Here is a 25,723-nt window from a genome sequence, read left to right on the forward strand (position 1 = left end):
AAAGAAACTTTTATAAGGATAGGATTTCTTTCCATAGCTTAATAGCAAGTAGACAGACATCTAACTTTAAAATGGCTAAAAGTCCATGATGTTTCCAGGACAGGTAAATATGAATTTTTTATTATATTTTATGCCAAAGACAGTCATGCAAATAGATGGATAGGGTATCTGTGCTTACTATAGTTGCCATTTTTCCTCTCTAATATTCAAATTTACCAATCCAATGTTTTGTTTGTGATCCTATGATAAGCATCCAGAATGTACCATATATACTTGAGTATAAGCTGACCCGAATATCAGCCGAGACACCTCATTTTACCACAAGCTGCATAAATATATGCTGAACAACTCAGCTTATACACGAGTACATATGTTATATGGTTTTTATAATTTGCTCTATAATCATGCATATATTATCCTCTAGCAAATCAAGACATACCCAGTAATAAATATTAATTCATGAATCCCAACATATGTACTCTGACATAAGAAAAAAGAAAACAAAACAACTTGTCACTAATAAAATGAGTTTATTTCCACAATAAAGAAGTCAAAATACCATTCTTATAAAATTCCCCACTTTCTGGTTTTAAAGATAGCCTTTATAAATGGCTTAACAACTTGTAAAACTGTATTCTCTTAACTATTACAGTAAACAGATTTAAAAAGTGTTAGAAGAGAAAATGTTAAGTAATAGTGTTTAAAAAAGAGTTAATACTCATTAAATTTGCAAGGTACTACCACAAGATTAAACCTAAAAACATTTAGGGAAAAAAACCTGTATTTTCTTTTCAGAAAGTTTAACCTTAAGTATGATGTAAAGTAACTGTATCTCATAATAACAATGAACATCTCAATATTTACCTAATTGCTTTGCAATGAATTGAATGACAACAGAGAAAACACAGGAACTTATTTAAAAATATATAACTCCTTAATTTTCCTGATAAAAGATAACAAAAATGAAAATTTAGCTAATTCCAATTAAAATGTAAATTACTGATATTTATCCCAAGAGTACTGTATATTTTTAAACATAAAAGTTCAAGCATTTTCCAAAAGTATAAACTTTGATACTTCAGAAAACAATAAGTAGAAAAACATGCTTTATCTAATCAAAGTAAAACAGAAATTTGGAATATTTACATTCTTTATAATACTGTAGAAATCTTTGGTGGTGATATATGGATTAAATTCCCTGAAAACATCTTAATAATTTTGTTCTACCAATCAGCTTAATCAAGTGTTGATAATTAATTTTGTCGGCACTATTTCCTGCCCATATCCACATATATTGTGAAGTGTGTGGAGGGGACTTTACAGAGGTCCTAGGTGGGTGTTCATAATTACTCAGCATTAGGACTCATTTCTGGCCTCTTTTTACTCTAGGACAAATGTGATAAAGAATATACATTCTTATTTTGAAGCAAACTCTGTTAATAGCTAATATTAATGAATAAGTTGGGTGAGTAGATAATAAAATAAAACACCTGCTGTAGTTTCTGGATACATTAACCAGCTACCCAAGAGTGACATAACTAGGCTTGTGGATCTGATGCTCATGAAAGAAGTGGTGGTGAGGGAGGCACGATGGCAACAGAGATGTCACCTCTTTCAAAATCTGAAAACTGAGCAGAGAAAGCAAATGAGCTGCCTTACTTTAGAAGAATATAATGTGTATGTATGTGTTTACTATACAAAGTACAGAGGAAACAATATACTAAAACAAACATATGGAGAAAACGAAAATTTAAGCAATGCAAAAGGAGGAGGAAGAGGAAACAATAGAAAAACAAAATGGCATCCAATGTGTATATGGATGTCACAGTAGAACTCTATCGGAGGCCCAAAGCGAGAGGTGAGAGAGGTCTGTTCAACAGCACTTTCACTACCTCCTCCTGACTGGCGCTATGTTTGAATATTTTGATTCTTAAAGGATAGAGGGATAATTGAAAATAGTATTGACGAGATTGCTATAATTAAAGGTTTGATACTGAGATTAGACTTGAAAAAGACAAATAGGTCAATCAGCTCTCAGTCACTCTTGTGACCTCATCAGGCAATGTGGGAAGACACGATTTTTTTTGTTGCCAAAAAGACAGTATGCTCACATGTGTATTGAGGAGGCTAAAACCAGCTGTCCTAAGTAGACCCTGGCTCCCGGTGACCCTGTGTGTGTCAGGGCACAGTGGCGCTGACAAAGAGTTTACAGCGGCTGAATCTTCAGAAGCAAATCCCCAGGTCTTTAGTCTGAGGTTAACTCAAACTTCCAGATCTTTGGTCAGCAGCTAAGTGTGTTAGCTGTTTGCACCAACCACCTTGGGACTTCTATTGTAAAGACCAGATGTAGATAATATACACAAAACCTTCTTAAAAGAGTTTATAATGTGAATTTATAAGAATTTTGAACAAAAATGGAAGTACCCCCCCCCCACCCTTCAGAAGCAAAGAAGTTGAAAAATTAGTCATGGTAAAGAAGATGAAAATATTCTTAGAGTTAAACTTTAGAAGAAAAGAAGCTTAGTTCATTTTGGTTAGTGTTACATATGAAGCATGAGCTAACCTAGAAAACAGTTTAAAGCTAGTACCAAGAGCCGATCTATGAACTGTGCTAAATAACATAAACAGTTGCTAGGAGTGGATTCTGTACTAAAGCACTTCTGAGTAAATATCCTCTTCTCAGTCAAAACTCCGACGAGGTCCTGAATATGCATTACGAGCTGGCTTCATCGTTTGAAAGGCAGAAAGACGTAAGATCCTACCAATCTTTCTAACTTTTTTTCCATTTAGACAAATAAGTGGAATGAATATTTAAGTACGACTATTGATCACTATAACCCTCACCAAAAAGAAATTGACTTAGGGTTCATAATGCATAGTTATCAATGTAAAATCCCTCAGATTAAAAATTAATATTTTTCTAAGCCTTTCTAATAGGCATTTTGCATGACATTGCTCTTCAGGAGACTATCAGGTAGGAGAGAAGTGATTCAAATAATTCTAATCAATGCCAGACAGCAGCATATCTAAACACCAAGCTTGTACAGTAGATTGATTGACTGTTGGTTAGTTTCAAGAGTCAGAGAGACCCTGCATGCTCGAATGGGCTCTGATGCTCTTGGACAAACCAGCATATAAAAGCTGAAAATGTCACTAATGTGAACAAAAATATGTTCAATTCCACTACAATGTACAGCTAAGTAAGGGAAATTTATTAATGCCTTACATAATTTCCTATTTGTAAAGAATGTAATTAAACATCTAAAACTGAACAACGAGCTATTTTTCATATTGCTAAAATGAAACATTTAACAAATGAAACCCATGAGAAAAGAGATGACGGAATTCAAGGCATAAATGTGACACATCAGACTATGATAAACAACAAGATAGTGTCAGTAAAGTTTACATTAAATGTACAGCCATAATGTAAGTAAACAATTTCCAAGTGTGCAAAACTATTCGTGGATAAAAGTGCTATGTGGATACCTGGTTTCGAAGTATTTGTTTAAAAACTTTCCCATGATGGTACAAAAACTTGAAAGCATCTATCAAGGTAAAAATTTTAAAAATGTAAAACATGCTTTATCATCTTACATTATGCCCTTGTTATATAACTGATAGGTCAGAGGTCTGTTTTAATTATTATCTGCATGTCATGTATTCAACATAAATAGAGGTAAACAATACAATACCATGATGGTGATATACCCTGAACCACAAAAACACTCTTTTCAAGTATACTGTGGGTTTATTTTTCATCTTATGTCCCAGGCACTTAATATTGTTGGGGATTTAAAACAGACAACATGGATTTTAATAATTTTGGCATATGTATTAATAAACTTTACATAACTATCTTTAGTAGTCAAGATTGGGAAGTAACTGGTAAAGAAATAAAAATGATTTAAATTGATGAGATAAACCCTATCACCAGCACAATTTAAAGTATTATCTTAATGTGTCAATGTTGACTATATAATGTTTAAAAATGATGTCAATGTATTAGCATAATTTTTCTTGTAGTACTTGAGGTGCAGATGGCTAAAAATATACTTGTGGTCGTTTCTTCACTTTATATTTCAGTGATCCATACCGCACCTGGAGAGAAAAAATATATTAATGTGAATTACATGATTAATTATATAGGATGTAATCATCTATAATTATAGTAATAATTTTTAGCTTTTCTGAAATAAAGAATCAATTATTCCTTTATAATCTTTTTTGGTTTCTCCTTTATGATCTTTTAAGAACTATGTACATGGGATCGAAGTGACAATAGCAACTCAAGAGATTAGACAGGAATTTTAGGGGACAATGAGCTTGTGTTAATGAAGGAGGACCAATTCACAAAGAGTGAGAATGGCTGTAAAACTCGGAGCAGAGCACAGCTTGCTGACCTGTACATGTAGAAACAGTTGAATTGAGGAAGTCAGCATATATACGCAAGAAGAACAACGAATTTAATTATCTTTTCAATGTACACTCAGAAGACAGTACTGTTCATATATCCACAAAAATGTAGTTGGTAACATGTGAGATAAGTTGCAGATTATGACTTTATTATTCTGTCTAATAAGTAAAAATATTCAGTTTTATAGCTTGTGCTTTGCTTAGTGCATGACAATGGATACTGAACATAATCATCCATGGTTACTGGAATCCTACACTGTCTTCAGGGAATAAAGATGAGATACATTGTTTTGGACAGATCTTTACAATTTAATCCTTATGAAGTGGTAGTTCAAAGCAAAACTATTCCAATAACTTTGCCAGTTGCTGTGCCTGCTTAGAGTGGGGTTGGCACTGGGCATTCATGATAACCATACTATTTGCTCAGTATCATGTTCACCCATTTTTGACGGCTACGGAATTTACAACTTTCAAAATTTCCATTGATCCTGAAACATCAGATCAGATCAAAGAGTTTTAAATCTAACTGCTTTTCTACCACTCCAATCTGTCATTTCTGGATCATTAACGTCCACCACAATGCAGCAGGGCAATCCCTTACTAAGCATCATTAGGAAAATAACTCTTTGCTCCACTAACCTCTTTACGGCCTTTGATAGTTTTCACAGATTTCATGCTTTGCGATCGCCGAAGTCCTTTGTGTGTTACCATCTCATCATCTGAGTACGGCCCAGTCTCTTCATCTGTTTTCTCATCCCCATCCTTCAGTGGAATTGCATACCCTAAATCAGGTAAAACGGCATGTTTTGGTGACGGGACGCTAGGCAATGTTCGTGGCTCTGCAGCCTTTCTGCCGCAGTTCCTTGCAAGGTTCACATTTACCAGGCAATTCCTCTTTTCCCAAGTCGGGTGCTCCTCAGGATTAATCATTCACTTTTCTACACGACACTCATAACTTCGTTTCCTCCGCAAATTTGTCCCTTACCATTCCTATTTTTATTGTGCATATTTCAGAATCCTTAAAAATTAATTTTGAGTACATAAAACATTCGTCTAGTTCAAAAATCAAAGAATGTAGATACACAGTAAAATCTCTTCCCATGCCATCTACTTTTTATGAATTCTACACATTCAATAAAAGATCGTTTTTCCTAAGCACTTGCGTAATTTAGTCTGTCCTTTGCTCCTGTAGTTTAAATTATGAACTGAGGTCCCTCTTCCTGTGTATCATATTTTTGGTCAAGATCAGGAATGGTAGGCGTTAAGAAAGACTAATAAAACAAAACCAGTCCCCACCCCATCAATTCCGATTCGTGGAGATCCTGTGTGTGTGAGAGTTGAAATGCACTCCAGAGGGTAGTAAGTGGGTAGGACCCTTGAGATGTACAGCTCTGGGGTTTTTTTTTCTAAGCTACCCCTGGGTAAATTCAGTAGCCCAGTGCATAACCATTTACATCACCCAGGGACTAAACAAGATCCAAAGGGGCTAAAAACACAGGCAAGTTATTGCTACTGGAAGGTCTCTGTGTGATCTGGACACATGGAGCTAGTCTAAACCCCTAAAGGTTGATAAATTAAGACTACCCAGCAGTTCCAATGGAGAAATATCTCCATCAATTTTCATCTTTTATGATTACAGCTAGGAAAATCCTATGGAGTAACAACACATGGGGTCACCATGGGTTAGATTTGACTGGACAGTAAAGCAGGGGGAAGAGTTCACCCGGAGGAGATGATGGAGTTGTTGCAGCCAGACAGGTTACATAATTAGACACTGCAGACTATGACAGATGTTAGTCAAAGAGACTACCCAGCATCAGGAAGGCCTTTAAGAGATCATGTGAGTGTGCTAACAAAGATGTAAACATTCATGCTGCCAGGTTGGTTACTGCCAGGAAGTTAGGCAGCAAGAGACTGGGAACCAGGGAAAAGAACTCTCTCTATTGGAAACAGTTGGTACAGTATCAGAGTCACCTGGAGAACTTGTTAGTACACAGCTTGCTGGGCCCCACCCAAAGCTTCTAATTCAGTGGGCCTGCGAGATCAGGTGGAGCTGTTGGGTAAGAGGTGGACTGCGAATCACAGGGTTGGCGGTAGAAACCTGCCAGCCACTCTGAGGGAGAAGGATAGGCTCTCTGCTTCTGCAAGAATTTACAGACTCAGAAACCGAATATAAGGTCACTAAGTGAAAATCAGCTTGATGGTTAACGGGTTGGGGGTGCTGAGAGTCTGTATTTCTAACAAGTGCTTAGGTTACTGGTCTGGGGCCTACTCTTTAAGAAGAGAATAAGCCAATTACCCAAAACTAAAGTAACCAGAATACTAGGTAGATGATAAAGGTAGGGAGTCAGGTAACAAAGCTGTTAAGTTTCAAATTTTCCTTTAATAAAGATTACGGAATTTAACTAGTAAATCTATAGGTACAGAAAAAGGAGAAGTATTTCCAGGCTCGACAGAAAACAGGGATGGAATGCTTGCATAGCAAGAAAAATATAATCAGTTAAATGTTTGCTAGTTTGTTCCCTTAGGGCACAGATAATTTGAGACCCACTAATCAAACCATGAAGATTGGTTAATAAGCTTCTTACTCTCATAATAACATAAACACTTTCATTGTACATTGGGAAGGTTTAATTTTATGCTGCCAAATTTCTAGGGTAGGAATTAAGAAGGATTAGTGAACAGAATTGGTATGCTATTATTTTAAGCCAATATTTTTGTTCTCTCACTTCGGTTTCCTGCAAGGAGTCCAAAGCAGTGCAGTCTAGGTAGAAGAGAGCATGTGCAGACGCCTGGGGCCAGAGGAAGCATTGCTCTTGCGAGGAACTAAAGTGGCTAGGAGATAGGTGACAGGAAAATGTTTCTGGTGCAATATTAAGTGGAAAAAATGTAGAGAAACAAAAAACATACAGAGGAAACTACACTGGTTCCTCATTTATCAACACGGTTAGGTTCCCAAAACGAGCCTGTTATGTGAAAATCAGTGCTCGGCAAAATTGGACTATATAATTTCCACATTACATCATTAAGTAATTGCCAAACCACTGAGGAACACTTACAATATTTCCCAGGTCAATTTTATAAAACAGGTAAAATACAGAATGAAGAATCAAGGACTGAATCAGGAAGGAAGCAACGTGATTAAAAAAAAAAAAGTTCTCTAAAGACCACCAATGAAGCATAAGATGAGATACAGTTTAACAAAAATGCCTTTGCTGTTTTGTGCCCTTGAATCCATTCTGGCTCATAGAAACCCTTTATGGGAAGAGCAGATTTCCAGGAATTTTTTTTGTCTATAATCTTCATAGAAACCCCCTGATGGTGTTGTAGTTGATGCACAGGAGTTAAGTGCTTGGTTGGTAACAGAAAGGTTGGCGGTTGGTTCAACTTTACCAGTCATTCTGTGGGAGAAGGTGTGGCAGGGTACTTATGCCTTGGAAGCTTTACATAAGGACAGTTCTACTCTGTCCAGTATGGTTGCTACTATGGACGAGAACTGGCGTGATGCCTTTTATGGAAATCTTCATAGGAGACTGCTAGGTCCTTTTACCCATAGAGCAGCTGGGGGTTGGACAACGGACCTTCCAGTTAGCCACTGAGCACTTAACTATTTTACCACCAAGGTTCCTTTCAAAAACCCCAATCCTTGCCATTTTAATTGCCTCCATTTTTACAACTAGGGATTTGAATTTCATTCAGAAGTTGTTTCCGACCCCCTTGCCCCTGGGTTGATTCTGACTCATGGAGAGCCAGTAGGACAGACTGGAGAGAACTGCCGCAGAGCATCCCCCAGGCTGTAATCTTAATAGAAGCAAACTGCTACAGCTTTGCCTCCTGGAGAGACACAGATGGGTTTGAAGCCCCAACCTTTTGGTTAGCAGTCAAGTGTTACACCCACTGCACCACCAAGGACGTTCAAAATTTGTTTATACCACATTTCAGACTTTCTCTTTTTCCTAATTTCAGTGAAAAAAAATCTTATTAGCCTTTTAAGTACAGTTTCAGCAAAGTGGTGAATTGATTCCACGAGTATTTTTTAAATGCTACTATGTGTGAGGTAGCATGTTAAATTACAGGATACAATGATGAGAAAGGCAATTATATATTTTTTACTCTTAGTACCTTAAAATCCAACAGGGCAAACAGACTCACTGGGCAGTAAGTACAGTGTTGTGAGAATGGTTATAAACAGAAGGTTAAGGTCAACACTTCACGTGAGCACACACTTAGGAGAATTACTCAGCCTGGCGGCATTGCATGTCTGTGCACATGTAGGCGGTGAGAGAAGACTTCTTGTATGAAATGGTGCCCAAGCCTAAATCCTGAATGGCCTCAATTCGATTTAGCTAGCACATGATGGAGTGAGAGAACCAGGCTAGAGCGATAATAGGCCATGCTGCAGAGGTGAACTAATTCAGAAAACACGGAAGCATTGCTAATTTGAAGCATTTTAAGTAGAATGGTGACACAATTAGACTTGGGTTTGTAAAACAGTCTTCTGGGTGCATTTCAGAGACCAGATCAGAGGTGAATGAAACTGAAAACAGGGAAGCTAAGTGAGGCGGCTAGTGCAGTATGGAGGGAAGAAAGGTTGGACAAAGAAAGTGGCCACATGTAGGATCTTTAGGGAGGTACAATTAGTGAACATAACTCAGAAACTTACTAACCAAATCCTGAAATATGTATTTTTTTATTCAACTTAAAAATTCAAAAGTACTAATTATCTTTCAAGATGAAGAGCATTGTGGTTTCTGACTTTGAGAAATAGGTTATAACAAAATAAATAAATAAATCACTAAAAATCCCTCTACTCAGAACTAATGACTGTTAATACTTTAGTAACACACTTCTCTTCTGTGTGTATGCGTTTCAAAAATAGCTTGATATATTAATCCATCCAATCATCTACTCATTGTGCCTCTACAGTAGATGATCCTATCACACAAATTACTTTATTATTCTTCCCCCTACAATATGGATGTATTTTCATCTCAATAAGTATAGTTCAATGTTGTCATTTTTTGATGGTAAATAAACCAACATTTTACTTATATAATTTATCTTGGGCATTTAATTGGTTCCAGTATTTTGCCATTATGCACAAGGAGGTAGATGTTCTCATACATAAGTTCCCAGACATTTTTCTGATTAATTCCTTATGACATATTCCTAGAAGTGTTCTTGCTGAATTAAAAGGGGTACATATTGATAAATATTGCCCAGCTGCCAGCCAAAGAATTATTCCATTAAAAACTCTCATAAAGTGCATACAAGTGTGTCCACAAATTCTACGATATTCTTCTCCCATTTCTTTACACCAAAATCAATATACCTAATTGTTAACTGGATATTAACAAATGATTATATCAGGAACAGCATCTACATTATTCATGTATTAAGACTGATGTTTCATAGTTATTCTCACTTAAAGATTCACTACGTAATGACCAATTCTTAATTACCACTTCTTAGATAACAATAACCATCTTTGTCGATTAAAATGAAAAGTTTTTTATTGGAAATGACTTATTTATATTTCAAAGTAGATTTAACTATAAAGAATGGTTCTCAAATGATGGATTGATGTATGTATTAACCCCAATTAAAAAGTAAATTAGAAAATAAAAGAATGCTTCTCAATCCCTTTGTAAAGAAAACATCTACTTAGTAATATTTTAAAAAATGGTTAAGTAGACCTGTATTTTATGGGCATAACCCTTAATAACAAATATTTGTAAGATCTTCATTGTTAATTATAAATCTTGAATTAAAACCCTTTTTATAGAATAAAATGACAAGGAATTATGTCCTTTGTTTATGTATATATGTTTATTTTTTCACATTTGTTTCTAAAGTCATAATAACAGACTAAAATTTTAGAACATATCAATTATCACAAGTTCATAGGTTATATAAGAATATACCAACAAGTTAGCTCTTGTAGAGTCTGTAATTTCAACACATTTCCCACCTGAGTAATCCTATTTTCAAACTGAGTCATCTTTGTGATCTTCTAAAAATTCTTTATCTTCTGAGTCAGTATCTTTATTTGTTCGTGGCATTTATGGTAAAGAGCGTTTAAATATACGATGACTTGGATGTCACAACGCCATATGAGTAGCAAGAGTATGGATCATGGGTCAGAACTAGTATTGGGTGGGGCTGGGGGTGATGGTAACCATCCTCACAGCTTCTAAAAGTTCAATGCAACACAAGAGGTTACTGCTACTCTCTTAGCTAGAACATTTCCTAGGTTGACAAAAGGTAAATACAAACCTTATTTAAAGAAAATTTAGGAGAAGACAACTGTTAAATGTGAAATAGTACATACAGAACTAAATTAATATAGTTAGCATGTGTTATTTTAGTGCTCATCTTGACCAATTTGCACAATTATTTTTTAAATGATGTATTAGTAGTTCAGTGGTAGAATTTCCCATTCAGGAGGCCCAGGTTCAATTCCCACCAAGCTCAACCCACATGGGCCAAGTGGAAGACTACCAGTTGAAGTGATGCTGTTAGGTTTCAGCAGCGTTTCTAGGATAACAGACTGGGGAAAATGGCCTGGCAGTTCATTTCTGTAAGTCAACCAATTAAAAATCTATGGATCACAGGGCCACTCACTGCTGTACATGGGCCACTGGGAGCTGGGGAACAACTTGAGGAGAGCTAACCAAGCCAAATATTGGGACAAACAAGCATACCTGCTGATTCGTTGGATGCTGGTTTACTTCTCTTTTTTGTTTCTGGCAGAGTTTGGTATGGTCTCTGCCCCACAGGCTCATCACCTTGAATGGCTGTTAAATCATGCATGCTGAAGCTTCTTAACCGCTCCGTTATTGCTCCTTGACTCTGTTTAAGAGAGCAGGGACGGAGTCAAGGGGGGCGGGGAGGATGCTTTAAAATATTTAACATGCTTTCTTTAACTTTAGCCCAACATTTTCTTGTGACCTTTTTCAGTTATGAAACTTTCTGAACATAAAACTGTACAGTGAGTACCCATCTATTATTTACACTTTTCTGTAATTGCTTTAGCACATACCTGCCATCCATCCTTTACACTTTTCTGTAATTGCTTTAGCACATACCTGCCATCCATCCACCTATCAGTCTGTTTTATATTTTACACATTTCCAAAGTAAGTTCTAAGCATCAGTACGTTTTACCCTTCAACATTTTAGCAGTAACGTTAATTTTAAAATGTAACACACGTGATGAGCTTATCCTTAGTGTAAACAGCATCCACAATTCTTTCTTTAAAACCCTAGCACATTAGGGTTTAAATTTATGCATTGCAAAAACCATTTAATGCAAAAACAGATACTGTTTTAAAACCAATCCAAGTCAGGAGTGGTAATAGCTCTACTTACAACAAGGGAAAAACTTACAAGCCAAGAATCTTGGCTATAAAATGATATTCTGTTAATGAATTTCTTATCGGGCAAGGCACAATTACTGCTATATAACTGGACATTAGACCATTTTAACAGTAATGTAGCCACTTGCCACATGAGGCTATTTAAATGTTCACTTATTAAAAATAACCAATTCAATATAAATTAAGATGTAATTATATTCTATTACATTATATACATATATATTGGCTGCTTTACTGGGCAAGGCAGAATAGGGCATTTCCATTATTGCAGAAAGTTCCGTGACTGCGATCATTACACAGCTCTGGAAGGTACATTCTGAACTTTTTCAGACATAACTACATTCTCCTCTGAATTTAAAGCTTGTAAAGAGAGAAAAAAAATCACTTCTAAATTTGCCTACTTTGAAAATTTTCATAGCATATAGATGACTCATTTTTATTTATAACTAGATTAAAATATTCTTCCAAAGGATTTTACACTTTACTTATTATTTCTCCTTTTGAAACATGTGAATTTATCATTGCCTCTAGTTTTGTTACCGTAGAAACTCGTCTATAATTGCTCATTTCTGTTTCAACACCTAAGACGACATTGAATCAACGTGCATTTAATACTTCAGAAAGAGGTCTTGATTCAGCTGCTGAGGATTAGGAATGTCATATTATGTCAAAAGCAAATGCCATACTTCACTTGGGTATAAGATGATATTCTGTTAATACATTATTAGATTTCTGCTGCTCTCAAAGCCAGTTCTGACTCACGGCAAACCCACGTGGGTCAGAGAAAACTGTGCTCTATAGGGGTTTCATTGGCTATGTTTTTTCAAAAGTAGAAGTACTAGGCCTTTTTCCCAAAGTGTTTCTGGGTGGTTTTGAACCATCAACCCTTTGGTTAATAGCCCAGCACAAATTACCTGGTACCTTAAATATTAAAAGAGCTGTATTCTCAAACAAAAAAAAAATCACACCTCTTCTTGGCATCATTTAACCTATTAGTTTGGCATGATTTAACTTACTAAAGAAACAAATGGCTTCAAGATTTCAGAGCCAGACTATAAAGACCAACTCTTATCTTAAGTACATGCCTGATTTTCTTAGAAATGGCATTTTCTTTACCCGACCTTCATACTCCTGTTCCCTCAGAAATTCTTGATGTCTTCCAACTGCCACAGGAGTAAAAAGATGCTCCTGATACCCTGTACCTATCAGATGCAATGCCCCAGGTTCACGATAACTATAGTCCCAAACAAACTCACACATACTTGCTAGCTTTATTGTCACTCTCTGCTAAGGTTGCTAACTGCAAAGTCAACTGGTTCAAACCCACCAGATGCTCTACAGGAGAAAAATGAGGCTATCTGCTCCCATAAAGAAATAAAACCTTAAAAATCCTTTATAGGGTCGCTATGAGACAGAATAAACTCTGTGGCTTTTTATAAATATATATTTTGTCTCTAGAGCAAGATTTTAAGAAACGATTTCCCTGCACCTGCTATGGTGCTGATATTGAGCATGTAGTAAGTAAACTACTTTTTATGCCTCTTCTTTTTCATTATCCTAGCCTGCTAGAAAGTTCATCATACCACATGGATCCACGTATTATTTTCTGAATTTCAGGAGGCCAGGCACTGAAGGGAAAAGCAGAAATGGAGTGGGGAACCTCTTTGAGGTCACCAAACTACACATCACCATCTTGAGAAATCATTTCCACTGCATTTTTTTATGTGCCCTCAATAGAATATGGGAAAAGAGAATTAAAGCAGTATTGTGAACCTTAGTATCTAATGTGGCCACTTTTAACAGAAAATATAATGATACAATAATCATATTGAAGACAGATGTATTTCATCTGGATTGTAAATCTTCTTGAGCATAACTAATGGACACAAAGATCACTAATAAGGGAATTCTGTTTGCAATACATTGTTCAAGGATCCCTGGTGGTATACTGGGTTAATTTGCTGTGCTGCTAACTCTAAGGTCAGTGGTTCAGATCTACCAGATGCTCTGTGGGAGAAAGATGAACCTCATTTGTTTCCGTAAAGACTGACAGACTCAGGACCCCAAGCAGCATTTCTACTCTGTCCTACAGGGGTCATACCAGTTGGAATGTATTCATGGCATTGGGTTGGGTTGGCTGGTATACAAAGCTTACGGACCCCAGACATAGTAGTTAAGCACTCAGCTGCTAACAGAAAGATTGGCGGTTCAAACCCAGCAGCCACTCTAGGGAGAAAGTGGCAGCATCATGTTCCTATAAATATTACAACCTAGGGAACCCCATGGGGCAATTCTATAGAGTTGTTATTCATTGAAATAGACTTGATGGCAATGGGTATTTTTTTTGCTTTTAATGTTTTATTGTGGATTAGGTGAACTTTTTGTTGTTGTTTTAATAGAGTATTAATTGGGAAAAAAATCTCTCGACCTCAGGATTATAAATTATAGTGTAATTTGTTTACAAAGATTAAGATAGACATGGAAAATTACCCCTAAATTGAAAACAGTTAAAATTTTGGTAGATTAGATAGGATGCATTTTCAATATTTTTTAAGATTATAATTTTAGTCATATATAGTAAAGTTTTAACATAATGGATTATAAGTATTTCTGATCCATTTCCCATTCATGTTTCTAGTATTGAATTATTTACTCCCATTATGAAAAGAAAACTATTTCTCTACTTTGAAGGCACAAATAAGGAATCATTGTAACCTGTCAATAACAGTACTAAAACTGCACTGATGTTTCATTTAAATTAATACTGCCTTATCTGCTTTATCCTCTTGGTTGATACAGTGTTAAATCATCAGGATAATGAAAATGAGAAAAGGCATTTTATTGTGCAATCTTAGTCAGTAAGGAGGTGGTTGTCATGCACAAAGTAACCAGATAGAACTGCATGTGCACTTATATGTTACATTAGATTTTTAAAAATCAAAGAAATAACAGATTGTGATGAGAATACAAAAAATTAAGTAGGTAAGTATTTGCATAGAGTATTTTACATTAAACTTGATTATGATGAGGAGAGGTATTCTTAATCCTTCTGAACTCCAGAGGGAGCTTAAAGGACTTAAAGTTTTGAGTGAGATAAGCCCAGAACATCCATTTTAAAAACCAAGATTATTATAAGGGCTAAATGGGCAGGACTGACAAACCCACACAGCCAGGTGGGCTTTCATGCAAGCGGATTGGGTACTTGGGAAGGGTTCTTAGGCTGACGATAGCTCTAGGAGCTGGCCTTACATAGAGCTCCTTTATGCCCAAGGGCGCTAGGAAATCCAAAGTACTGTCTATGGAAGTATCAAAGGACATGCTTGACAGCTGTTAAAGGAGTCTCTAACCTTGTATACGTGACTAATTCTACTGTTTTTACATGATACAAATTCTATTTTGTTAAAAAATTTCATTCTGGTTGTATATCATGTTAACATTACTATGCAATAGGGGAATTTTTCCATGAAGCAGGGGAATTTATTGTGTTCATCAGGAGAAAGACGATGCTTTCTATTCCTATAAAGAGTTACAGCCGTGAAACCCAACAGGTCATTATGCGTTGGAAATGACTCAAAAGCAGTGAGTTTGATTGTTTTTGTTTTACTGTGCTCATCAGCCTCTTTTATAAAACCGTCAATTAATTCTCTTCACATTTTAGTAAGAATTTAAAACCATAGAACCAGGATTGTTTATAACCATTGAAGTATACAATTAATTATTCCATTACAGAATACTTGTAAATTTGTTTGATAATAAATAGCCATTAAGTTATATTTCTTATAGATCCTTCAGGTAGATATTACAATTTTTTAGTTATATAATTGATGATAAGGCTAGTTCTGAATTTTTAAGGGAAATATCTTTTCCCTCTAGACCTTCCACAATTTATCTGATCAAGCCCAGAATGGAACTGACTGCATTTGTACTGACTATTTCAGTGTTTATAGTTATTAGAGCAACATATACTTATTGAGGGACATTTGTAATACAGAAAAGTATGAAAAGAAAATAAAAGTTATTAGTAACCCAACACCCAAACCATATATATATATTCACATATACATATCCTTCCAGTGTTTTTCTGACTCATAATACTTGGAAAGCAGGGTTTCTCTTTTAAGCACGATTGCTATTTGGGGCTGGATAACTTTTGGTTGTGAAGAAGCTATATCTGTGCAAAGTAAGGTGTGAAGCACCATTCTCGGTCTTAGCCCTTAAGACGCCAGGAGCACTCCCCACCCTGTTGAGACCACCAAAAACATCTCAATCACTGTCATCAAATGTCTCTTGTGTTACAAAATCACCCTTGTTCAGAACCACTGTTTTAGAGCTACAAGGGGATTGAGAAATCAAGTTTTACCCGATTATTTTACAGGGGAGAACATTAATATTTCTAGTGCTCAGTGTAGATAATTTTCCCAGTCTTATGGTTAATTAGTTTAATTAACCGGTTGCTACAGATAGTAGGGAAGACAGGATGCCGTTCCTACTGCCTTGGATTAATGCTGTCTTTGTGGTTATTACTTAGCCCACAAACCAAAGCACACTGCTTTCAAGTCAATTTCCACTCCTCAAGACCCTATAGCGTAGAGGAGAACTGCTCCTTACTGTTTACAAGATTGTTCATCTTTACGGGAGGAGACTGGTGGGGTTGAATTGTTTGCCTGTGGTCAGCAGCCTGGTGCATAACCCACTGTATCACCAGGCTGCTGAATGTTACTTTAGCAGCTACATAGTTTCCTATTCTAGCACAAACAGAAAGTCGTCAAAACTAATAGTAGGATGTCAAAATTTTTTTTTTACAATTTATCATGTGATAATTTAAAATTAATTAGGTTTCAGCTATTTTACCAGTGAGGATCTAATTTCTGTGATATTTGATTTTTTAAAAATCTGTGAAAGAATTTACCAAGAAGAGGTAAGCAGAGAAGATAAATAATTAGACTCCCAGCACTCCTCTGGTGTGCCCTTCACCTGGCAGTAGTTTTGCTCATCGGTACAAAAGCCACCTGCATTTCTCATGTGAAAGCTATGCAATGCTGAACATCCTCAGCAAAATCCTTGAAGGTCCTTCATGTCGATGCTGGGCTCAGCCAAAATAAACTTGTACACTGACCTTGTGAACAGATGCCTGGTAATGAGGCCATAGAACTGAGTAACATTTTCAGAAAATTGCTTTATGGTGTAATAAATGTTCTTATTAGATTCCTATTTTCATCTTTAACATGCTCAGGTAGTTCAACTTGGGAAATCTCGTCAGGAGTATGATCGTTCTTTAAAGGTCACATTAAAAGTCCATTAATTTTTAGCCTGAAAGTTATTTTTAACCAACTATATATTGTAAAAAATTTAAGTAATTCTAGCGTATTACAGTTTCTCCTTAAACTTGACCTATTTCCTATTTCAGTTTCAAATTACTCTTCAGTATGAAGTGTCTGGTTCAGTGATTCTTCCATAACAGTATCTTTCTTTGACATCTCAAAGAGGAAATTAATTTTGCCTACTTTAAATTGGTTCAGTATAACGTGTGGCAAATAGCATTGACGTGATGATATTTTCAGCATACTAGCCTCCAGGATGGTTGAAGCCAACATTCCTGACCTCATGATGAGAAAGGAGAAAGTTTATAGTGATAACAATTTTAAAAGTTTGTAGTCATAATTTTCTTGTTAATGAAAGTTCATAGGGGCTTCACAAAGTTTTGGTTAAATAAAATTGAAAGATAATGGAAATTTTCCACAAACATTTTAAAAGCTACTTATATTATTACCATATAATGAGCAAAGAGGGGCTAGTTCTACAATAAATTCCAAAGATAAGAAAAGTATTTGTTTTACAATGATAATTTAGATGATTTCTATACTCAGTTATGATTCCTGCCTTTGGAATAAAGAGAGGCGACTTTAAAAGTTTTAAATATATAAATAAAAATAAACAACGATTTACAATGATTTAAAGAAGATAACCAGTAATTAGGGTGCGAGGTAGTACCGATGAAGAACACAGCTTTCCCCCAGATCCTGGATGCTTCCTCCCCCCAACTACCATGATCCGAATTCTACCTTGCAGGCCTGGATAGGACAGAGGCTGTACACTGGTACATATGAGGGCTGGAGGTACAGGGAATCCAGGGTGGATGATACCTTCAGGACCAAGGGTGTGAGGGACGATGCTGGGAGAGTGGAGGGTGAGTGGGTTGGAAAGGGGGAACTGATTACAAGGATCCACATGTGACCTCTTCCCTGGGAGAGGGACAGCAGAGAAGGGGGGAAGGGAGACTCCAGATAGGGCAAGATATGACAAAATAACGATGTATAAATTACCACGGGCACATGAGGGAGGGGGGAAAGGGGAGGGAGGGGGAAAAAAAAGAGGACCTGATGCAAGGGGCTTAAGTGGAGAGCAAATGCCTTGAGAATGATTGGGGCAGGGAATGTATGGATGTGCTTTATACAATTGATGTATGTATATGTATGGATGGTGATAAGAGTTATATGAGTCCCTAATAAAATGTAAAAAAAGAAAAGAGGAGAAAAAAATGATTAGGGCAAAGACTGTACAGATGTGCTTTATACAATTGATGTATGTATATGTATGAACTGTGATAAGAATTGTATGAGCCCCAATAAATTGTTTAAAAAAAATCACAGGCAGCAATGAAAATATTAGACAACATATTAAAAAGCCAATATAATGGTTGGAAAAAAAAGAAGATAACCAGAAAAAATATAGGATTATGTTTATATCCCCCAAAATATTTACTTTAGGGGCTGGCTCTTAGTGACCAAATGCATGATAAACTTTGCAGGTAGTGAATGTACACATTAGCTACAGTCAGAGCTTGGCTCATGCGGGTAGAGACCAAGTCTATCTTGCTCATGTTTGTATCTCTAACACCTAGTGTATAGCAGGTATGAAATAAATAGAAGTTGAATAAATGACAGCTCAGACACTAATTACTTAGGGCATCCAAGTGATACACAAACACAGAGCAAGAGCTAATAGAATGAGATAAACTGTGAAGACAGTGGATTCTCCACATAGAGGGTTTGTAGGTAAACACATGCAAAAGAAAAAACCCCTGCAGAAACCATTATATTATGTGGAAAGGTATGTCACAGAACAATAAGATTACAAACTATATTTAAATGCTAAAGTATAGGCCTACATACTGTTTTCTAAAAGACTAGTTGTGTTCAAAATGTCTATATTTTTGACAGTTTTTCAAGGTGAAATTTAATCTGTAGTTTGCCTTTATGGAATTAAACTGAAAGATGTTTACATGTGAAAAATTCAGAAAGCATCTTCTTTTTTTTTCTCCCCCCCCCCTTGCTAGAAAGCATCTTCTTTGGGGTGTAAATAAATACATACACTTAGATTATGAAGTTAAGTAAGACTAAAAGCTTGATACAAAACAAAGCAAAAGTTTTGGCTCCAATCTCTTCAGGCCCTTAAAGATGCAATCACTTTAAGCCTCTTTATTTCCTACTCTGGAGGATGAGAATTTGATCTCTCTGCCATCCATCCTTTCTCCTCCACCTACTCTCCCAACTCAACAAAATCATTGTTTCAACACCCATGCTCGTCGTTGTGTGATGCTGTGATTATGATGACATAAGTGCCACCCACTGTGGAGTCATGTTCATTTGTCTCCATGCTTACCAGGCTTTAGGTTTCTTTCCTATGCTTAGTCTCTTTACTGATATTTTGCATTCCCTCTTGATACACTATTTCCAATACATTCGTTCATGGAGCTCAGGGCTGATGTATAGAGCTGTATCAGTACCTGCTCTTCACAGCCAAGGGTCTTCTAATTGGTAACAGCATGGCTCTGATTTGTTACCTCTGTATCGAATTAAGCCTATTAAATACTCTCAGCTCCCTATTTCAAGGCATATCTCTTGGTACTTATCACCCATTTCTAGTTGGATGCACTCAGAACTTGCTACACAGAGTTCATTCTGGAAATTCACTTCAGCTCTCTATAATATTTCCTGGATATGACTGTTTCTTTTTTTCTTGAATTATTCCTGAGCGTGGAACGAATGTATCTCCTTGACAAGGGATGAAAAAGAAATACATTTTGCAACTTTGCTTGCCTATAATTTAAAAATAAAAATTTTTCCAAGGTCACAACTGATTGAAAACTTGATGAGTTATAGAACTTAAGAATGATAAATTTTACTCAGAAACGATGGAATTACTCTGCTCTCTTCAAGATTCCACTGTCAGGATTTTTAAAATTACATTTTAATTTTAAAGCCATTTTGAATTTTACTTGTTTGAATGTGACATACTTTTTCTCTCTGGACACTTTAAGAATTCTCTACTTATTGCTGCTGCACTGGAATATTGCATTAACTCTGATTAGAGCCAGTCCTCCTACCCACCTCCACTTCATTCATTTCTACGGGTGCTCTGAGGGGCCCTTTAAACTCGGAGGTTCAAGCCCTACAGCTCTGTGAAGCACTGTCATACGTTTTCTTCCATAATTGTATCTATTATTTCTTTTTAGGATTCTCAGTTTTTTAAAACTAGATCTGCTGGATGGTCCTTTTTAGTAGAGATGGAAGTTATGCTTTTTCATTGAGCACGAAATAAAAAGCAAATGATCTGCTTCTAATATGGAAAATTAGAAGCTAACAAATTTGACATTTTAGTATTTGTTTGTAAATGTAGTCTAATAAATAAGAAAGTTTATATAAGTCAAATGCCAGGCAAACAATACCACATTAAAATGCTATTATGAAAATGATTACGAATCATTAACAATATATTTGTTTTATATGGCCAGCTAATACATTCTCATTGATTCCTAATGCAATACTGCTAGATGTATAATGTGACATTTTCATCGTTTTGATCATATTTTTGTGATCATTGAGACAAGCATTCTAAAATGTAAAAACCCCTTAATTTCACATTCCTTCACTTTTGCTACAAGGTTACATCACCATCTAACTAGAATAATTATTTCCAAAAGAACCTAACTCGATCCTAGCGTTTTGTTAGTCTCAATGTAACCTGAGAGGAACAAACTCAATATTCCATTTGAAGCCGGCTCCTATTATAAGCAAGGAAGGGCGGTGCTTCTATAGATCTGCTCACAGATAGGTATGTCATCCTAAATATGCAAGACCAATCAACACAAAAGTAATTGTCTGTAATTACTTAGAAAGTAACACCTGGCACTTTCTGCATCTGATGCCTATTTCCTTCCCATACATTACACACCAAAATCCACTGCACCCTGGTATTTAAAATAAACCACAATAAATACTAGCTGCAAAAAAAAAAATCCAAAAGGCATAATGCAAAATTTCACGGAAGGCATTCAATTAATAACTTGGCTAGCAAAACATAACAAATGACATTAGTAATTGGCTAAGTAAATTTCAAGTTATAAGAACGAACTTTTTCATGCCTTATTTTGATTAATCAGTTACCTCAAATTGATTGAAGTAGAAGTGCAGAAGTAAGCCAGAAATCCTACCAAGATATTGCCATCGAGAGAGAGATATAGAGAGGACACCAAAGACAGAGAAAGAAAGAATGATCATCTTTACTAAAGGTAATGCATTAAAATTACTGCAAGGTTATAAAGTGGGGAAATTATGACTAAATAAGAAAAACAACATTTTCAGGTCTGTTTTGTTTACTAGCTCTCATTTTGTGATTAATTTAAAGGTAATTGCAAGATGTTAAGTAGTTATAAAATTACCATGTTAAAATGTCTTTACAGTGATCGACAGTACTTGTCCTTTCCAGCATTACAACCAGAAGTACAAAGCAAATCCTCTCAAAATTCTATAATAATCTAAAATCACAAGCCACCCCACCTTTTATCTGCTTACTTAGTGAGACATTGGATTGATATGTGTATATATATATATGTGTATAGAAATGAAAAGTTACCTTCACTGCCGCAGTGACAGCTGCAGTTGCTGCTAAGTTTAAACCTTGTCGTCCAAAGTTTACCATAGTTTCATAGCCTCGTTCTTTTGCTTGTATAATGTAATCATCAATCTCCTGGGGAGAAAATGCCCCAAAGATGTTAATTTTATTTCAAAAAAGGGCTAAAAAGCAAAATGAAACAAAACAAATGACTTTCCATGCATGATATTTTAGTGTCACTAATTTAATAGTGTAAAGCATGAGTCAATATATATTTTTAACAGACAATTTATAGAAATAATTTGTATGTCTTACCCTTTCCTTTGAAGAAAGAAGTGGATGAAGAAATTTTCTATATATTAAACTTGCTCCTTTGGTATAGGGAGACAGCAACCATATGACAAAAGCAATCTTAAGCTCATAGTACAGGGGGAACCTAGCAAGAAGAAAACAGAAGCAAATAAAACCCGCCAGAGAATGCAAACTACAAACAAATAGAAAATCACACACATATGCACACAAAGTTTAAAGAAGTTCAGTAATGTCATGATCAATATCTCAATTAAACTACAAGTCAGTGATCTGAATCCCTTAGAGATCCATACTTTCTAGCATAAGACTCTTCTTGTTAAGCACCAGAAGCAAGTTTTCAAAGTGACTGTAAGAGAAGGTGTTAATAGCATGTAATCAGGGTAGTAAAGGGCGTCTACACTGCCAGCACATGTGGCTTGGCATCCCTGATGCCCCTCAAAGTTAGGAAAAAACTTTCTATGTTCCATGTGAACAAAATACCTGTACTGATATCTCCTTATCTTTCTCAGAAACCCCAGAAAAGCTTCCTTCCAATCTCATTTGGTCAGAATTATAGCAATAAAGCAAACACTTTCAAGAGAATGGAATTAACATTGTGGTAGATTGGGAATTAGGATTATACACTCACAGCCCTTTTCATAAGTCTTTGCAGGGCTTTCATCAAGAATAAATGAAACAAAACCAAAAGCACAGCAAAGGTAAGTCACTGCCATTAAGTTGATTCAGCTCAGCCAGGCCCACAGGACAGAGTAGAACTGCCCTGTGGGTTTCCGAGGCTGTAAATCTTTAGGGGAGCAGAAAATGTCCTCTTACTCTCACGGAACAGCTAGGAGAGCTGAACTGCTGGCCTTGTGGGTAGCAGCCTGATTCCTTGCCTTCCCCATCGGGCGAGTATAAGCCTCAACAGGATGGCTATGGGCTTAGCAGTGAGACCTCCTTAGTCAAGAGAATGTGAGCCTGACATACATCACATGCAAGCAGCTGACCCTTTAAATGTCACTGTGTGGTCTGGTTCCCTCTGCTTGCCTCCACCCCCACACCGTTGTCTTAGCTAGAGCTTTTAGACGTCTGTTAAGAGACTAGCTGCTGCTTCAGCAGGGGTCACTAAGCAAGAAGGCTCCTAAAGCTGAGCTAAGCCCAGCAAAGCTCCACTCAACCATTTGCCTACATGTAACTTGAACAAAAAGAAATGCGTGTTTTTCCAATCCTCTGCCTCTCGAGTTATCTGTTGCTTAGTAAAAGCTAATGAGGGGAAGAGCGGCTCTGATCCCCGAAGCACAAAAAGCCATGAAAACAGAACAGATCTGAGTGCTTCTGGTGGAGGGAAGTGAGAAGTGATCATTATGCAGTCACCAGAGAGTGCCACAGTGCAATGAGAGGGCTTTCTGAACCTTTATTCTTCATGTTAAATCTTTTCTACATTGCTCATATTTAAAGTAATATATATGCTAAATTTGCATACAGAGAAAACAGTCCGTCTTTTGAAAATGAGCTTTGAAATATAAGAAAGCTAACAGTTCACTCAAAATTTAACAAGCAACAAATAAAATGTGTACATACAGATAATTCTACAGAAATAATACAGAAATATTACCCAGTCAGATCCTGACACACGGATGAATCCTACGATCATTATCTGAGTGGAATAAGCTATTAACAGAAGGAACAAATGTTGTATAATCCTATTTATATGAAATATGTAGGATGGACAAGTGTTAGAGACCAAAGTCTCTTAATGGTTATCAGAGGTAGGCTAGAGGCCGGGAAAGAGCATGCAGCGTTTAGTGGAGAGTGAACTTCTGTTAAGCATGATGGGAAATGTAGGAAATGATAATGATTAAACAATATGATAAATAAACTAATGCCACTAAACTGTACATGTCAAAAATTTAGATATGGCAGATGATTGTTAAATTATATATTTACAATAAAAATAAATAAAACCTAAAATAAGCAAACAGAACAACAAAAGCAAAAAAAATCCAGCTAATCAAACCCTGATACCAAAAACATATCTGGTAAAAGAATAGTCTGTGGAAGAGAGGAAGGAAACCCTTCTTCAAATGAAAAAGGCGAGTGCAGACACAGAGAAGCTCATGAATAAGATCATGTTGTTAGGAACATTCGGGTCTGATGACTTGTATTTTTTTCCCCAATGCGATCCAATGTATTAAGAATGAGAATAGGCAAGGGGAAAAGACTGCTTCAGAAGATCAGCAAAGGTTTGGAAAAGGCACAGGAAGGGCTGGGAGCAGTGTCAGAGCAAAACAAGGAAAGGGAACAATGAAGGTGGAATTAACATCCATGTGAGAGAACCTGATGGTTGTTTTGTGGGGAGCAGGATCCTACAGTTCATAACACAAAGAAATAAAGATGAACAACTGTTGGACTAAATAGGCTGAACATTTTTGCAAAAAGACAGCTGGAGATCTGGCCAGGTAGTAATGGAAGTGGATCAATATAGAGAACCAGGATGGGTTGGAAAAGCAGGTAAAAGGGGGTGGAAGCAAGGGACTACAGGATCACGTAGCTAATCAAGAGATAAGAGGTATTACTGAGGTGAAAAAGAAGTATCCAATGGGACAAGAAAGGGGCTAAGTGTGTGACAAGCCAGAGTTTGAAGATTTTGAAGGAGGACTTGTCTAGGTGACAAGTAGGATTTGAAGGAAATGCACATGGACACACAGCACAGGTATGGAAAAAAGTAGCGAAGGAACTAATGCTGAGGTGCTGTCCACATGAGTGTAGATGTTTCTGGTTTTAATATCTACAGATGAGAGTTTGAAGGATGAGCAGGCAGTGGTAAAATCAGAGCTGCAGGCATGAAAAGAGGAATCATCTACTGAAAAAAGAAGAAATCATTTTTTAACCATCAATATGGAAAAAGGAAAATGACAACCCAAACCCTCTGTCCTTAAACACTGGGAGGCGGGCAGAGAAAGCAGCATTTGGGAAGAACAATGAGCTACCTTTATTTGATGGCAGTGGGTTTGATTTTGATTTTTGATTAACAGTAAGAAAAGTAATGTTCTTAAAGGAAAACCAGATTAAAAAAAGACAGTACATAATGAGATAACTCCGTTACGTTCAACTTGTTAACAGCAAGACATCTGATAACCAGTCTGTAGACTGGCTTTTTCTTGGTAGAACTTACCAAGCAACTGTTTGATCTGCTACTGTTTCAATCACAGTATAGAGAGCAAAAACAATCCAGTACATCATCCATCGAACCTGGAAATAATGAAAACACGCAATAACAATAAAAACCACATCCAACAAATGAATGAGAACTACTTGCGAGTCTGAATAATTAGATTTATACATATGCATATTGTGCATATAAATATGTACATTATGGATGTTTTACATGTAGACATAGTAAACAGATATTATACATATATAGTATCTTAGGGAAAATATAACAGGCGATTTTCAACAGGTTTCCATTTGAGTTCTTCACATTTCATCAACATTACAGCAACCACCTTGGGATAAAAGCATCAGAGTGACACATGTCTGAGGCCTGATCCAATATATCCAAGAGCTGAATGAGAGGGCCTGAAAACAAAAAAATCTTTTCCTGAATTGGAGAAAAATGATTATTCTAAAGGTCTTATTTCATCATTTTAAATAAAATTATTATATGAAAAGCAGCATGCTATCATATGGCTACATTTAATCTCTAAATTTTATAACATCAATATATAAAACCAGTTCAGAAAC

At 36.3% G+C, this 25,723-nt stretch overlaps 1 protein-coding gene across 2 annotated transcripts in view; it reads right to left on the minus strand.

Annotated features, from left to right (window-relative positions):
• Nucleotides 1–528: 528 nt before the first annotated feature.
• The window catches only part of REEP3 (receptor accessory protein 3), a 109,056-nt gene continuing 83,861 nt past the window's right edge, over nt 529–25,723 (minus strand). For both annotated transcript variants that reach the window (XM_075534266.1, XM_075534267.1), the window contains exons 3-8: nt 25,155–25,231; nt 22,004–22,124; nt 21,710–21,823; nt 11,121–11,268; nt 5,056–5,198; nt 529–4,101 (exon numbers count right to left, since the gene is read on the minus strand). In XM_075534266.1, coding sequence (XP_075390381.1) covers nt 4,045–4,101; nt 5,056–5,198; nt 11,121–11,268; nt 21,710–21,823; nt 22,004–22,124; nt 25,155–25,231 — 660 coding nt within the window. In that variant the 3' untranslated portion in view covers nt 529–4,044. The remainder of the gene's footprint in view (nt 4,102–5,055; nt 5,199–11,120; nt 11,269–21,709; nt 21,824–22,003; nt 22,125–25,154; nt 25,232–25,723) is intronic.

The sequence above is a fragment of the Tenrec ecaudatus genome, chromosome 16 (assembly GCF_050624435.1).
Source record: "Tenrec ecaudatus isolate mTenEca1 chromosome 16, mTenEca1.hap1, whole genome shotgun sequence".
NCBI lineage: Eukaryota > Metazoa > Chordata > Mammalia > Afrosoricida > Tenrecidae > Tenrec > Tenrec ecaudatus.